Source organism: Haliotis rubra, unplaced genomic scaffold (genome assembly GCF_003918875.1).
Source record: "Haliotis rubra isolate DU_JTF1 unplaced genomic scaffold, ASM391887v1 Scf1070, whole genome shotgun sequence".
Classification (NCBI taxonomy): Eukaryota; Metazoa; Mollusca; class Gastropoda; order Lepetellida; family Haliotidae; genus Haliotis; species Haliotis rubra.
The window spans coordinates 49,087-67,451 of record NW_025764971.1 but is presented as its reverse complement, the minus strand read 5'-3'; the positions used below and the strand labels follow the sequence as shown (position 1 = coordinate 67,451).

General features: G+C 42.9%; 1 protein-coding gene across 1 annotated transcript in view; it reads right to left on the bottom strand.

The window, feature by feature from the left end:
• Nucleotides 1-16,911, bottom strand: part of LOC124279980 (probable beta-D-xylosidase 7) — a 36,485-nt gene extending 19,574 nt beyond the window's left edge. Inside the window, exons 1-6 of the mRNA XM_046715864.1 lie at nucleotides 16,756-16,911; nucleotides 15,265-15,504; nucleotides 14,759-14,845; nucleotides 12,885-13,055; nucleotides 12,438-12,529; nucleotides 9,598-9,821 (exon numbers count right to left, since the gene is read on the bottom strand). Of these exons, the coding sequence (XP_046571820.1) occupies nucleotides 9,598-9,821; nucleotides 12,438-12,529; nucleotides 12,885-13,055; nucleotides 14,759-14,845; nucleotides 15,265-15,504; nucleotides 16,756-16,911 (970 nt within the window). The remainder of the gene's footprint in view (nucleotides 1-9,597; nucleotides 9,822-12,437; nucleotides 12,530-12,884; nucleotides 13,056-14,758; nucleotides 14,846-15,264; nucleotides 15,505-16,755) is intronic.
• Between the last annotated feature and the right edge of the window lie 1,454 nt (nucleotides 16,912-18,365).

Here is an 18,365-nt window from a genome sequence, read left to right as displayed (position 1 = left end):
TCCCTGTCTGGAGTACAAACACTTCCCCTGTCTGGAGTACAAACACTTCCCCTGTCTGGAGAACAAACACTTCCCCTGTCTGGAGTACAAACACTTCCCTGTCTGGAGAACAAACACTATCCTGTCTGGAGAACAAACACTTTCCTGTCTGGAGAACAAACACTTCCCTGTCTGGAGAACAAACACTTCCCTGTCTGGAGTACAAACACTTCCCTGTCTGGAGTACAAACACTTCCCTGTCTGGAGAACAAACACTTCCCTGTCTGGAGTACAAACACTATCCTGTCTGGAGTACAAACACTTCCCTGTCTGGAGTACAAACACTTCCCTGTCTGGAGAACAAACACTTTCCTGTCTGGAGAACAAACACTTCCCTGTCTGGAGAACAAACACTTCCCTGTCTGGAGTACAAACACTTCCCTGTCTGGAGTACAAACACTTCCCTGTCTGGAGAACAAACACTTCCCTGTCTGGAGAACAAACACTTCCCTGTCTGGAGTACAAACACTTCCCTGTCTGGAGTACAAACACTATCCTGTCTGGAGTACAAACACTTCCCCTGTCTGGAGTACAAACACTTCCCTGTCTGGAGTACAAACACTTCCCTGTCTGGAGAACAAACACTTCCCTGTCTGGAGTACAAACACTATCCTGTCTGGAGTACAAACACTTCCCTGTCTGGAGTACAAACACTTCCCTGTCTGGAGAACAAACACTTCCCTGTCTGGAGTACAAACACTTCCCTGTCTGGAGAACAAACACTTCCCTGTCTGGAGTACAAACACTTCCCTGTCTGGAGTACAAACACTTCCCTGTCTGGAGTACAAACACTTCCCTGTCTGGAGAACAAACACTTTCCTGTCTGGAGAACAAACACTTCCCTGTCTGGAGAACAAACACTTCCCTGTCTGGAGAACAAACACTTCCCTGTCTGGAGAACAAACACTTCCCTGTCTGGAGAACAAACACTATCCTGTCTGGAGTACAAACACTTCCCTGTCTGGAGAACAAACACCCTGTCTGGAGAACAAACACTTCCCTGTCTGGAGAACAAACACTTCCCTGTCTGGAGAACAAACACTTCCCTGTCTGGAGAACAAACACTTCCCTGTCTGGAGAACAAACACTTCCCTGTCTGGAGAACAAACACTATCCTGTCTGGAGAACAAACACTTCCCTGTCTGGAGTACAAACACTTCCCTGTCTGGAGAACAAACACTTCCCTGTCTGGAGAACAAACACTTCCCTGTCTGGAGTACAAACACTTCCCTGTCTGGAGTACAAACACTTCCCTGTCTGGAGTAAAAAAACACTTCCCTGTCTGGAGTACAAACACTTCCCTGTCTGGGAGTACAAACACTTCCCTGTCTGGAGAACAAACACTTCCCTGTCTGGAGAACAAACACTTCCCTGTCTGGAGTACAAACACTTCCCTGTCTGGAGTACAAACACTTCCCTGTCTGGAGTACAAACACTTCCCTGTCTGGAGAACAAACACTTCCCTGTCTGGAGAACAAACACTTCCCTGTCTGGAGTACAAACACTTCCCTGTCTGGAGTACAAACACTTCCCTGTCTGGAGAACAAACACTTCCCTGTCTGGACTGACTGACTGAGTTTGGTTTTACGCCGCTTTTAGCAATATTCCAGCAACATCACGGTGGGGAACACCAGAAATGGGCTTCATCTTGTCTGGAGAACAAACACTTTACAGTTTGGACAACACGCACTTTCCTCTCTTTACAACATGTACTTTCCTGTCTGGACAACACGCACTTTCCTGTCTGGACAACAAGCACACTCCTGTCTGGACAACAAGCACTTTTAAGTGTGGACAACAAACACTTTCCTGTCTGGACAACAAAGACTTTCCTGTCTGGACAAGAAACCCACCGCTGTCTGAACAACAAGCTATTCCTGTCTGGAGAAGAAAACACACTTTCAAGTGTGGACAAAAGCGTTTATCAAGTCTGGAGAACAAGCACTTTCCAATCTGGACAACAAACACTTTCCAGTTTGGACAACACGCACTTCCCTCACTGTATAACCTAACTCTTTCCAGTCTGGACAATAGGCACTTGCCAGTCTGGACAACAAGCACTTTCCAGTTGGGATAAAAAACACTTTCCGGTCGGGACAACAAACACACTGCTTTCTGGACAACAAGCATTGTGCTTTCTGGACAGCATACACTCATCTCCCTGAGAGGAAAACAAGAACTCCTCTCCTCTCTGCTGTCTGTACTTCATGCACTCCACAATCAAGACAATTGTTGCATATAGGGGTGTGTAAGTGTTGGGGGGTGGGGTGGGGTGATTTGTGTTTGAACAATAAAGTCGGACAATACATAGAAACCTTATGTATACTTATTGGTAGATCTAAAACCACAAACACCTCTCCATTTGCGACTTAGTCCCATTCAGTCCGAGTAAGACTTTCAGTGTGAGCAGACATGTGAAGAAAAACTACCATCTTGTGACGACTGTGGACTCATGTTTTAAGACGTGCATGATTTGCAAAAACACAGAAGAAACTGGTGTCCCGAAAAGTTTACAGTGGGTCAACCTGGGATATCCCAAGTGGGCTTCAAGAGGACGTGGGAGGAAGACGACGACAACTTTTTTCTGTGAGGACCCCACGTCCTTTGCCAGATTGCGATTATTGTAGACAGGTGTTTAGCAATAACCACAACTTACAAAGACATGTACACGATAAACAATGTCCTGAAATGGAAAATGATGATAATGATGATGTTGATGAATCGTTAAGTGATGTCACACAAACTAACAGGAAAAATAAGATGGCTGATCTCGAAGAGCAAGGTATAAGACAAATGTATTCACGTACACGTGAGCTGAATAAAGACTTTTTGGATGAGAAACGACAGCTGTACATGAAAAGAGGTTTAAATGAAGACATGATAGAATCCAAAATGAAGACATTAATCTGGTTCACTTTTAAAGAGACATATGCACGATTTATTACTTATCTGTATCATAACATGTTTTCAAAACTGTACAAATCTAAATCTTGGGTGGAAGACTTGATTGAGTGATACAGAAAGCAAAGGACAGGGCAATGAGGAAGGGCAATGAGACAATTCACAAAAGATGTTAAGTATATTTTAGGAGTGTTCCTATCCTAATGTCTGCTGATGGAAACGGAGCTAATAAACAACACAATGTGTATATCTCTCTTGTTTCTTGATGTATATCCGTTTTCTGACTGACAGTAGACAACTGTACAATTCTTTATTCTATTGCTGATAAACAACCCTATTTCACTGAATACAGTGAATACCTTGATACGCCCAATTCAAGGGGGGTCTCCACCTGTTTATACAGAACATACTATTATCAGTCACATGACCTTTACACCAGTATGACATAAAAGAAGAGTTGATCACGTAATTTGACATTTGTCACTGTATAGCTACTTGTACAACCACTTGAATTCTTCACCCTACTTGAGATATTCAGTGACCACCAGTCCTCAACTGCTTACTATTTCTGTATCCGGTCAGACACTTAATGACGGAAGCTGACCCCCTGAGTATACATTCATTCTAGGCTGCGCCCCATTCACGTTAAAAATTATCCAGGCTATCAACAGCCATTCCATGTACACATGGGTACAGTCTGGCCTTTAAACTACAATAAAACACAATTTCTTGACAGCACTAAATACTTAAAATTATGGTCAGTTTTAATGACTGGATGGATGTGCTTTAAAAAAACCTAAATATCTTACACTATTTCATCCAATCACAGCTGTCACATGTCTCTGCTATGTCTCTTCAGTTACGGCCCGGCTCAGTGAGTAAGCGATTCTGCATTAGTGTAGTGGAACCTGTATAAAGGCTGCGCCACATTCACGCACTAAATTAACGTTTGACACATGAATTTTATTTGCTAACAGCTACAATCGTTTATTGTTCACATATATGGAAAATAAATACTCAGAACTTCGGAGTTGTTCCTTGTACCAAATAGCGAGAGGTTAAGAATGAAATCTGATGACAGCATAATCTATTTTAAACTGCCTAGTGATACCTACCCTTTGATTTACCAAAAATGCACCCTGATATTTCGAACGAGACTGGCATTTGACCTAATAAATAGCATCTAAATTCAACTATTATTCATAGTGTAATATTAGTTCTACAAAATTCACTAGAAGAATTTGCTGTGTGAACACTCAAGTCAGCAAATCACACTACCACTCATAAAATAATTGAATAATAATCGCAGACCACTAAGGTCAACCTGACACGCACCTGGGCCGGAAGGGAACTCATCCCAAAGGGGGGTAGGGCTTTAAGGTTCAAAACCCACTGTCCGAATCGATTAGGTCATAAAAAGGTCACACAATGGTCTGATGACGTCATAAAAGCAAAATTGCGGATTTGAGCTTAAACACACACACACACACACACCTGTCACTTGACAATCAGGAAAAACTGTCTGTACATATGACCCGACAAAGATGAACTCTACTGTCCGAAAACAGTCTGGATAACGAAGAATTTACTTTCAAGACAACTAAAAACATTCCACTGTATGGAAAATAGAGATGTTCTAGACATGTAGTTAGTCCTAAATGAATGAATTGTGTTTTAGAGAAGTAATTAAACTAACATGAATGGGTTCTGTTTTAGACAAGAAGTTACACTAACATGGGTGGGGTTGTGTTTGAGAGAAGTAGTTACACTAACATGGGTTGGTTGTGTTTCAGAGAAGTAGTTACACTAACATGGGTTGGTTGTGTTTCAGAGAAGTAGTTACACTAACATGGGTGAGTTGTGTTTTAGAGAAGTAGTTACACTAACATGGTCGGGTTGTGTAGTTACACTAACATGGGTGGGGTTGTGTTTCAGAGAAGTAGTTACACTAACATGGGTGGGGTTGTGTTTCAGAGAAGTAGTTACACTAACATGGGTGGGTTGCGTTTCAGAGAAGAAGTTACACTAACATGGGTGGGTTGTGTTTCAGAGAAGAAGTTACACTAACATGGGTGGGTTGTGTTTCAGAAAAGTAGTTACACTAACATGGGTGGGTTGTGTTTTAGAGAAGTAGTTACACTAACATGGGTGGGTTGTGCTTCAGAGAAGAAGTTACACTAACATGGGTGGTTGTGCTTCAGAGAAGCAGGAATTACACTAACATGGGTGGGGCTGTGTTTCAGAGAAGAATTACACTAACATGGGTGGGTTGTGTTTTAGAGAAGAAGTTACACTAACATGGGTGGGGTTGTGTTTCAGAGCAGCAGTTACACTAACATGGGTGGGTTGTGTTTCAGAGAAGCAGTTACACTAACATGGGTGAGTTGTGTTTTTAGAGAAGTAGTTACACCTAACATGGTCGGGCTGTGTAGTTACACCAACATGGGTGGGGTTGTGTTTCAGAGAAGTAGTTACACTAACATGGGTGGGGTTGTGTTTCAGAGAAGTAGTTACACTAACATGGGTGGGTTGTGTTTTAGAGAAGTAGTTACACTAACATGGGTGGGGTTGTGCTTCAGAGAAGTAGTTACACTAACATGGGTGGGGTTGTGTTTCAGAGAAGTAGTTACACTAACATGGGTGGGTTGTGTTTTAGAGAAGTAGTTACACTAACATGGGTGGGATTGTGTTTGAGAGAAGTCGTTACACTAACATGGGTTGGTTGTGTTTCAGAGAAGTAGTTACACTAACATGGGTTGGTTGTGTTTCAGAGAAGTAGTTACACTAACATGGGTGAGTTGTGTTTTAGAGAAGTAGTTACACTAACATGGGTGGGTTGTGTAGTTACACTAATATGGGTGGGGTTGTGTTTCAGAGAAGTAGTTACACTAACATGGGTGGGGTTGTGTTTCAGAGAAGTAGTTACACTAACATGGGTGGGTTGCGTTTCAGAGAAGTAGTTACACTAACATGGTCGGGTTGTGTTTCAGAGAAGTAGTTACACTAACATGGGTTGGTTGTGTTTCAGAGAAGTAGTTACACTAACATGGGTGAGTTGTGTTTTAGAGAAGTAGTTACACTAACATGGTCGGGTTGTGTAGTTACACTAACATGGGTGGGGTTGTGTTTCAGAGAAGTAGTTACACTAACATGGGTGGGGTTGTGTTTCAGAGAAGTAGTTACACACTAACATGGGTGGGTTGCGTTTCAGAGAAGTAGTTACACTAACATGGGTGGGTTGTGCTTCAGAGAAGTAGTTACACTAACATGGGTGGGGTTGTGTTTCAGAGAAGTAGTTACACTAACATGGGTAGGGTTGTGTTTCAGAGAAGTAGTTACACTAACATGGGTGGGTTGTGTTTCAGAGAAGTAGTTACACTAACATGGGTGAGTTGTGTTTTAGAGAAGTAGTTACACTAACATGGTCGGGTTGTGTAGTTACACTAACATGGGTGGGGTTGTGTTTCAGAGAAGTAGTTACACTAACATGGGTGGGGTTGTGCTTCAGAGAAGTAGTTACACTAACATGGGTGGGGTTGTGTTTCAGAGAAGTAGTTACACTAACATGGGTGGGTTGTCTTTTAGAGAAGTCGTTACACTAACATGGGTTGGTTGTGTTTCAGAGAAGTAGTTACACTAACATGGGTTGGTTGTGTTTCAGAGAAGTAGTTACACTAACATGGGTGAGTTGTGTTTTAGAGAAGTAGTTACACTAACATGGGTGGGTTGTGTAGTTACACTAATATGGGTGGGGTTGTGTTTCAGAGAAGTAGTTACACTAACATGGGTGGGGTTGTGTTTCAGAGAAGTAGTTACACTAACATGGGTGGGTTGCGTTTCAGAGACGTAGTTACACTAACATGGTCGGGTTGTGTTTCAGAAAAGTAGTTACACTAACATGGGTTGGTTGTGTTTCAGAGACGTAGTTACACTAACATGGGTGAGTTGTGTTTTAGAGAAGTAGTTACACTAACATGGTCGGGTTGTGTAGTTACACTAACATGGGTGGGGTTGTGTTTCAGAGAAGTAGTTACACTAACATGGGTCGGGTTGTGTTTCAGAGAAGTAGTTACACTAACATGGGTGGGTTGCGTTTCAGAGAAGTAGTTACACTAACATGGGTGGGTTGTGTTTCAGAGAAGAAGTTACACTAACATGGGTGGGTTGTGTTTCAGAAAAGTAGTTTCACTAACATGGGTGGGTTGTGTTTTAGAGAAGTAGTTACACTAACATGGGTGGGTTGTGCTTCAGAGAAGTAGTTACACTAACATGGGTGGGGTTGTGTTTCAGAGAAGTAGTTACACTAACATGGGTAGGGTTGTGTTTCAGAGAAGTAGTTACACTAACATGGGTGGGTTGTGTTTCAGAGAAGTAGTTACACTAACATGGGTGAGTTGTGTTTTAGAGAAGTAGTTACACTAACATGGTCGGGTTGTGTTTCAGAGAAGAAGTTACACTAACATGGTTGGGTTGTGTTTCAGAAAAGTAGTTACACTAACATGGGTGGGTTGTGTTTTAGAGAAGGAGTTACACTAACATGGGTGGGGTTGTGTTTCAGAGAAGTAGTTACACTAACATGGGTGGGTTGTGTTTTAGAGAAGTAGTTACACTAACATGGGTAGGGTTGTGTTTCAGAGAAGTAGTTACACTAACATGGGTGGGTTGTGTTTTAGAGAAGTAGTTACACTAACATGGGTGGGTTGTGCTTCAGAGAAGTAGTTACACTAACATGGGTGGGTTGTGTTTTAGAGAAGTAGTTACACTAACATGGGTGGGGTTGTGCTTCAGAGAAGTAGTTACACTAACATGGGTGGGGTTGTGTTTCAGAGAAGTAGTTACACTAACATGGGTGGGTTGTGTTTTAGAGAAGTAGTTAAACTAACATGGGTAGGGTTGTGTTTCAGAGAAGTAGTTACACTAACATGGGTGGGTTGTGTTTTAGAGAAATAGTTACACTAACATGGGTGGGGTTGTGTTTGAGAGAAGTAGTTACACTAACATGGGTTGGTTGTGTTTCAGAAAAGTAGTTACACTAACATGGGTTGGTTGTGTTTCAGAGAAGTAGTTACACTAACATGGGTGAGTTGTGTTTTAGAGAAGTAGTTACACTAACATGGTCGGGTTGTGTAGTTACACTAATATGGGTGGGGTTGTGTTTCAGAGAAGTAGTTACACTAACATGGGTGGGGTTGTGTTTCAGAGAAGTAGTTACACTAACATGGGTGGGTTGCGTTTCAGAGACGTAGTTACACTAACATGGTCGGGTTGTGTTTCAGAGAAGAAGTTACACTAACATGGGTGGGTTGTGTTTCAGAAAAGTAGTTACACTAACATGGGTGGGTTGTATTTTAGAGAAGTAGTTACACTAACATGGGTGGGTTGTGCTTCAGAGAAGTAGTTACACTAACATGGGTGGGGTTGTGTTTCAGAGAAGTAGTTACACTAACATGGGTGGGTTGTGTTTTAGAGAAGTAGTTAAACTAACATGGGTAGGGTTGTGTTTCAGAGAAGTAGTTACACTAACATGGGTGGGTTGTGTTTTAGAGAAATAGTTACACTAACATGGGTGGGGTTGTGTTTGAGAGAAGTAGTTACACTAACATGGGTTGGTTGTGTTTCAGAAAAGTAGTTACACTAACATGGGTTGGTTGTGTTTCAGAGAAGTAGTTACACTAACATGGGTGAGTTGTGTTTTAGAGAAGTAGTTACACTAACATGGTCGGGTTGTGTAGTTACACTAATATGGGTGGGGTTGTGTTTCAGAGAAGTAGTTACACTAACATGGGTGGGGTTGTGTTTCAGAGAAGTAGTTACACTAACATGGGTGGGTTGCGTTTCAGAGACGTAGTTACACTAACATGGTCGGGTTGTGTTTCAGAGAAGAAGTTACACTAACATGGGTGGGTTGTGTTTCAGAAAAGTAGTTACACTAACATGGGTGGGTTGTATTTTAGAGAAGTAGTTACACTAACATGGGTGGGTTGTGCTTCAGAGAAGTAGTTACACTAACATGGGTGGGTTGTGCTTCAGAGAAGTAGTTACACTAACATGGGTGGGTTGTGTTTTAGAGAAGTAGTTACACTAACATGGGTGGGGTTGTGTTTGAGAGAAGTAGTTACACTAACATGGGTTGGTTGTGTTTCAGAGAAGTAGTTACACTAACATGGGTGAGTTGTGTTTCAGAGAAGTAGTTACACTAACATGGTCGGGTTGTGTTTCAGAGAAGTAGTTACACTAACATGGGTGGGGTTGTGTTTTAGAGAAGTAGTTACACTAACATGGGAGGGTTGCGTTTCAGAGACGTAGTTACACTAACATGGTCGGGTTGTGTTTCAGAGAAGAAGTTACACTAACATGGGTGGGTTGTGTTTCAGAGAAGTAGTTACACTAACATGGGTGGGTTGTGTTTTAGAGAAGTAGTTACACTAACATGGGTGAGTTGTGTTTTAGAGAAGTAGTTACACTAACATCGGTTGGGTTGTGTTGCAGAGAAGTACTTACACTAACATGAGTGGGTTGTGTGTCAGAGAAGTAGTTACACTAACATGGGTGGGTTGTGTATCAGAGAAGTAGTTACACTAACATGGGTGGGTTGTGTTTTAGAGAAGTAGTTACACTAACATGGGTGGGATGTGTTTTAGAGATGTGGTTACTCACTCATGGACAGATACACTACGTTGGCTTCGCCGGTGAGTTCGAGGTTACATCCAGCATTGACACAGGCTGCCACAGTGTCTACAGTGTTGTTGAAGTAGTGGTGGGAGCCGATGATGTTTTCTATTGCCCCTTGATCGCTGACGACGTAGCCCTGGAATCCCCATTCTCCTCTAAGGATGTCCGTCAAGAGCCGTTTGTTGGCGCAAGCAGGTACACCATTAATGCTTGAAACAGAAGGGAGTGTAAAATACGGAAAAGATGAGGATTACGACCAGAGGAACGATGAGTAATATTAGCAGATGAAGATGAATAGTAGAAACAGAGGAACGGACGGGACCGATGACAGATGAACAGATGTAACAGGTGAGCAGAAAGGACAGAGGAACAGACGGGACAGGGGGGGACAGATGAAAAGAAGAAATAGATGGGACGGGAACAGAAGAGACAGAAGTAACAGAGGAACAGAAAAGACAGAGAAACAGAAGGATTAGAGGGAACAAAGGAACAGAAAGGACAGAGGTGACAGAGGAACAGAAAGGACAGAGGAGACAGAGAAACAGGAGGGGCAGAGGGGACAGAGGACAGAGGACAGAGGACAGAGGGACAAAGGGGACAGAGGAACAGAAGCATGATATTTTAATAATAAATGATGAGATGGAAGTGTGGAACATACCTGCCATAACTACACATGACGTAGGTTTCCTTCATTGACGCAAGTTCTACAGACACTAACCTGTCACACCTAGATTGGGTGTAATATGTTCCTGCTTTGACACATGTTCTGACAACACATACCTGTTATAACTGCACATATTGTATGTTCCTGCTTTGACACATGTTCTGACAACACATACCTGTTATAACTGCACATAATATTGTATGTTCCTGCTTTGACTCATGTACTGACAACACATACCTGTTATAACTGCACATAATATTGTACGTTACTGCTTTGACATATGTTCTGACAACACATACCTGTTATAACTGCACTTAAAATCGTATGTTCCTGCTTTGACACATGTTCTGACAACACATACTTGTTATAACTGCACATAATATTGTATGTTTCTGTTTTGACACATGTTTTGACAACACATACCTGTTATAACTGCACATAATATTGTATGTTCCTGCTTTGACCCATGTACTGACAACACATACCTGTTATAACTGCACATAATATTGTACGTTACTGCTTTGACACATGTTCTGACAACACATACTTGTTATAACTGCACATAATATTGTATGTTTCTGTTTTGACACATGTTTTGACAACACATACCTGTTATAACTGCACATAATATTGTATGTTCCTGCTTTGACGCATGTTCTGACAACACATACCTGTTATAACTGCACATAATATTGTATGTTCCTGCTTTGACACATGTTCTGACAACACATACCTGTTATAACTGCAGATAATATTGTATGTTCCTGCTTTGACGCATGTTCTGACAACACATACCTGTTATAACTGCACATAATATTGTATGTTCCTGCTTTGACGCATGTTCTGACAACACATACCTGTTATAACTGCACATAATATTGTATGTTCCTGCTTTGACACATGTTCTGACAACGCATACCTGTTATAACTGCACATAATATTGTACGTTACTGCTTTGACACATGTTCTGACAACACATACCTGTTATAACTGCACATAATATTGTACGTTACTGCTTTGACACATGTTCTGACAACACATACCTGTTATAACTGCACATAATATTGTATGTTCCTGCTTTGACGCATGTTCTGACAACACATACCTGTTATAACTGCACATAATATTGTACGTTACTGCTTTGACACATGTTCTGACAACACATACTTCTTATAACTGCACATAATATTGTATGTTTCTGTTTTGACACATGTTTTGACAACACATACCTGTTATAACTGCACATAATATTGTATGTTCCTGCTTTGACGCATGTTCTGACAACACATACCTGTTATAACTGCACATAATATTGTATGTTCCTGCTTTGACACATGTTCTGACAACACATACCTGTTATAACTGCACATAATATTGTATGTTCCTGCTTTGACGCATGTTCTGACAACACATACCTGTTATAACTGCACATAATATTGTACGTTCCTGCTTTGACACATGTTCTGACAACACATACCTGTTATAACTGCACATAATATTGTATGTTCCTGCTTTGACACACATGTTCTGACAACACATACCTGTTATAACTGCACATAATATTGTACGTTCCTGCTTTGACGCATGTTCTGACAACACATACCTGTTATAACTGCACATAATATTGTACGTTCCTGCTTTGACACATGTTCTGACAACACATACCTGTTATAACTGCACATAATATTGTACGTTCCTGCTTTGACGCATGTTCTGACAACACATACCTGTTATAACTGCACATAATATTGTACGTTCCTGCTTTGACGCATGTTCTGACAACACATACCTGTTATAACTGCACATAATATTGTATGTTCCTGCTTTGACGCATGTTCTGACAACACATACCTGTTATAACTGCACCTAATATTGTACGTTCCTGCTTTGACGCATGTTCTGACAACACATACCTCTTATAACTGCACATAATATTGTACGTTCCTGCTTTGACACATGTTCTGACAACACATACCTGTTATAACTGCACATAATATTGTACGTTCCTGCTTTGACGCATGTTCTGACAACACATACCTGTTATAACTGCACATAATATTGTACGTTCCTGCTTTGACGCATGTTCTGACAACACATACCTGTTATAACTGCACATAATATTGTATGTTCCTGCTTTGACGCATGTTCTGACAACACATACCTGTTATAACTGCACATAATATTGTATGTTCCTGCTTTGACGCATGTTCTGAAGGCGGGCAGGAAGGTTGTCCGCCAATCTCGTTCTGTGACCTAAGGGGAGATAATGGGGCACTCTAGTCTAGACATGTTTTTATTCTTGGCTTAAATATCCGGCTTCTCGCAACCGAAACACCAAGGAAAACAGAAAATTTATTTAGGATAAGCCATGTGGAGATCTGATTGAGTTTTTTTGGTAGAGATATCCGGTTAATAAATACAGACAGGGGATTTACAGCAGCAGACCTATTATACACGGATGCAGGCACATAGTCTAGTGGTGAAACCACGTGCTTCAGTGATACTGACACGTGGTTTATTGGTGATGACACATGGTTCACTTGTGATGACACGAGTTTTACTATTGATTGACACGTGAATTACTGTTGAAGACACGTGGTTTACTTACGTTGGCATTGAAGGACATCCTGCTGACGGGGATGTCCTCTGGGCCGGCGTACGCGTCGAAATGTTTACACCCAGCGTTCGCTCGGACATAGCGTGGATGGTCTCCCTGAAGACCCCACACGAAGTGGGCAGCGTACAGACCAGTCAGGTAGGGATCTTCTCCATACGTTTCCTGGCGATACAGAAACATGACTACGGCATAACTGACATGTATTTTATAACGTAACTACGGCATAGCTGACATGTATTTTATAACGGAACTGCGGCACACTTAACACGTATTTGGACAGGGACACATGACATCGGTTTAAGTGATATGCATTTGGGCACAATGAGATATGATAGCATTTGGGCACAATGAGATATGAAATCGGTATAACTGATATTCATTTGGGCGCAATGAGATATGACATCGGTATAAGTCATATGCATTTTGGCACAATGAGATATGAAATCGGTATAAGTGATATGCATTTGGGCACAATGACATATGAAATCGGTATAAGTCATATACATTTGGGCGCAATGAGATATGACATCGTTATAAGTGATATGCATTTGGGCACAATGAGATATGACATCGGTATGAGTGATATGCATTTGGACCTGGACCCAGGTGTCTTTTGCACAACTGACATCAACTTACACCTACCGATACAGATGTCTTTTGCACAACTGACATCAACTTACACCTACCGATACAAATGTCTTTTGCACAACTGACATCAACTTACACCTACCGATACAAATGTCTTTTGCACAACTGACATTAACTTAGACCTACCGATACAAATGTCTTTTGTACAACTGACATTAACTTACACCTACCGATACAGATGTCTTTTGCACAACTGACATTAACTTAGACCTACAGACACAGATGTCTTTTGCACAACTGACATCAACTTAGACCTACAGACACAGATGTCTTTTGCACAACTGACATTAACTTAGACCTACCGACACAGATGTCTTTTGCACAACTGACAGTAGGTGCAGGAGTACCTGACGTCCGGTGTACCTTGCCCACTTAACTGAACTCTTTGTACAACACTGATCTACTTAGTGACCAACTGAACCATTGTACAACACTGATTTACTGAGCGACCAACTGTAGGCTTTGTACAACACTGACCTACTTAGTGACCAACTGAACCATTGTACAACACTGACCTACTGAGCGACCAACTGAAGGCTTTATACAACACTGACCTACTCAGTGACCAACTGAAGGCTTTATACAACACTGACCTACTCAGTGACCAACTGAAGGCTTTATACAACACTGACCTACTCAGTGACCAACTGAAGGCTTTATACAACACTGACCTACTGAGCGACCAACTGAAGGCTTTATACAACACTGACCTACTTAGTGACCAACTGAAGGCTTTATACAACACTGACCTACTTAGTGACCAACTGAAGGCTTTATACAACACTGACCTACTCAGCGACCAACTGAAGGCTTTATACAACACTGACCTACTGAGCGACCAACTGAAGGCTTTATACAACACTGACCTACTTAGTGACCAACTGAAGGCTTTATACAACACTGACCTACTTAGTGACCAACTGAAGGCTTTATACAACACTGACCTACTGAGCGACCAGCTGAAGGCTTTATACAACACTGACCTACTTAGTGACCAACTGAAGGCTTTATACAACACTGACCTACTTAGTGACCAACTGAACTCTTTCTGTGGAAAATTTATCCACTAGGTGAGTGATCCTTTCATGATTCCTTATATAATTTCATGATAATGTGTGCCTGCTTCACTTGCGATCACTAAACATTCTATATCTCGTCCTAGGGATGTATACAACAAACATGTTGGGTAGGACCATCTATCATTTAAGTACACCTACCTCGTTCCTGCCCCACCGGGGATCGCGCATGATGTTGATGACGGGGCTGAAGCAGCTGATGCCCTTGTGGGTGCCGTACTGCTTGTTCTTCACGAAGTCATTGTACTTTCCTCGAACTTCTCTTCCTTACTCTGCCGCCTCTGCCACTTTGAACAAACCTCAGGGCTGCAAACTCCAAGACAACTTGTATGTATTTCAGACTTAATGTGTCCACATATGTGTAAGATAGGTGAGATCTCAGATTGTATATTTAGGTGTGGTCTATCCAACTGGCAAATGCGTTCCTCCATCCATACCCGCATAAAGCCATACATACCAGCCTCGGTCATCTTGTGGCATATCCATTCACACAAAGAATCTGTTAACTTCACAAGTTTGATAACAGTGACAAAGATCAATTGTCCACTGGTTTGTGTCTTGAAGAGGCAAAAAATAACCAATATTGCAATATAAACCAAACGATCATCCAATCAATTCTACATCACAACCCATATCCGACTACTCACTCCCCAGGCGGCCGCTAAACCCAGAGACTGAGGAAAGAGGAAGCGTAGCATTCCCGCCTCAACGTCTCCCCTCAGACACTCCGTGTTCCAGGAGTAGGGTCCCATGCCAAGTCTAGCTATGGGAGGGTTGGGCCATTGCCGGACTAGTGCCCCTTTCGTCATCTGGTACATGATCTCCCTGACCGTGAGGCGACCAACAAGGTCCTCCACACGCACTCGTCCCAGGACAGACTGGTGTTTCTGAAGGGGAAGTCGCCATGACAGGCGGTCAATACATATACCAAGACGAGGAGGGACGCAGGTCTGTCATGGCTCAGAAGTGACTCAGGTGTGCGTATTCTAAACTAATATACATGCTTTTGATATACGAGTCAGCACGTGGAAAGGCGTGCTGAGCCGAAAGCTAACAGTTGCGGTTTCAAGGACACTTGCTGACCTACAAACCGCCTTCAGAACACATTCTGAAAATACCGAACAGATTGCGAGATAACAAACAAGTACAAGTGTAGAGAGCAGTGGCCTTGTGTAGTATGACTATGACTTGTGTACTATCACAAGTGTGATGTGATGAGTGTTTAGCCACGGTCTCGTGTGTTGCTGACATCAGGCTTTCTGGGGGTGATATGGCATGTCGTGTTGCTGACATCAGGCCTTCTAGGGGTGATATGGCATGTCGTGTTGCTGACATCAGGCCTTCTAGGGGGGATATGGCATGTCGTGCTGCTGACATCAGGCCTTCTGGGTGTGATATGGCATGTCGTGTTGCTGACATCGGGCCTTCTGGGGGTGATATGGCATGTCGTGTTGCGGACATCTGGCCTTCTGGGGTGATATGGCATGTCGTGTTGCTGATATCAGGCCTTCTGGGGTGATATGGCATGTCGTGTTGCTGACATCGGGCCTCTGGGGGTGATATGGCGTGTCGTGTTGCTGATATCAGGCCTTCTGGGGGGGTGATATGGCATGTCGTGTTGCTGACATCAGGCCTTCTGGGGTGATATGGCGTGTCAAGTTGCTGACATCGGGCCTTCTGGAGGTGATATGGCATGTCGTGTTGCTGACATCAGGCCTTCTGGGGGTGATATGGCATGTCGTGTTGCTGACATCAGGCCTTCTGGGGGTGATGCGCCGTATCATGTCGTTGCTGACATCAGGCCTTCTGGGGTGGATATGGCGTGTCGTGTTGCTGACATCAGGCCTTCTGGAGGTGATATGGCGTGTCGTGTTGCTGACATCAGGCCTTCTGGGGGTGATATGGCATGTCGTGTTGCCATCAGGCTTTCTGACATCAGGCCTTCTGGGGTGATATGGCATGTCGTGTTGCTGACATCAGGCCTTCTGGGGTGATATGGCATGTCGTGTTGCTGACATCAGGCCTTCTGGGGGTGATATGGCATGTCGTGTTGCTGACATCAGGCTTTCTGGGGTGATATGGCGTGTCATGCTGCTGACATCAGGCCTTCTAAGGGGTGATATGGCATGTCGTGTTACTGACATCAGGCCTTCTGGGGGATATATGGCATGTCGTGTTGCTGACATCAGGCCTTCTGGGGGTGATATGGCATGTCGTGTTGACATCAGGCCTTCTGGGGGTGATATGGCATGTCGTGTTGCTGACATCTGGGCCTTCTGGGGGTGATATGGCATGTCGTGTTGCTGACATCAGGCCTTCTTGGGGTGATATGGCATGTCGTGTTGCTGACATCAGGCCTTCTGGGGTGATATGGCGTCGTGTTGCTGACATCGGGCTTTCTGGGGTGATATGGCATGTCGTGCTGCTGACATCAGGCCTTCTGGGGGTGATATGGCATGTCGTGTTGTTGCTGACATCAGGCCTTCTAGGGTGATATGGCATGTCGTGTTGCTGACATTAGGCCTTCTGGGGTGATATGGCATGTCGTGTTGCTGACATCAGGCCTTCTGGGGTGATATGGCATGTCGTGTTGCTGACATCAGGCCTTCTGGGGTTGATATGGCATGTCGTGACAATGTTGGGGGTGACATCAGGCCTTCTAGGGGTGATATGGCATGTCGTGTTGCTGACATCAGGCTTTCTGGGGGTGATATGGCATGTCGTGTTGCTGACATCAGGCCTTCTAGGGGTGATATGGCATGTCGTGTTGCTGACATCAGGCTTTCTGGGGGTGATATGGCATGTCGTGTTGCTGACATCAGGCCTTCTAGGGGTGATATGGCATGTCGTGTTGCTGACATATGGCAAATACTTAACACTCATTCTCAATAACGGGGTACAAATGCTGTCACCGCCATGCTTCCCTTAAACTTATTTAGCAAATGTTATTATCATTATCGTTGGATAATGGTACCAACATGGCCAACATCCAACAGTCCAATAACCCCAAAAGTCTATTTGTTACAGCTAAGGTAATCGGTCAATTTAATTAACTGACTTTGCATCTCAACTTTATGTGAGCACATTAGGAAATTGATATTGGTCAAAGGTCTCATTGTCTGCCAATTGTTAAGTCAATGCATTCTTTTCAGATAAACGAATGTGGTCTCATGCCATGTCGCCAGTGTTGAGGAAATATCCGTGACTAATTTTCAGCTGGACATGTACATGTGTAGAAAACGAAGCATAATCTTACTCATTCACTTTGAATGAATACACTTTGTGTTTACATTAATGGCATTTGCCATTATTTGGAGCTAAGAATATTTCTCTGCATAACACATCTCAGTACATACAACATGTTCCATGCGTAGAAATAAAAGTAAAATTAACGTTTCCACTTCTAAAGTAGGGAATTGTGCTCGTTTTCAAATAGTTTAAGTTACATTTATGATATGCTAACATGCTTTTGATATATACGATTTAGCAACACAAACAAATATTGCAGATACATTACGCACCAGAGGAACGTTGTACAGCTACAGTCAATGCAGAAGCTCCCTGAAATCCGTCAAGCAAAACGCAGGCGATGCTGCCTTGGGAAGCAGATGCGGTCCTGTGGCCTTTCTATTCATGTGGAACGACATCGCACCCAGAGAAATCATGTCAGTGCACTAGTGGAGACCACAAAACGTGGCTACTTTAAGGACATGCTGCACAATGTCAAGGGAGAAAAAAAGATAGGCTT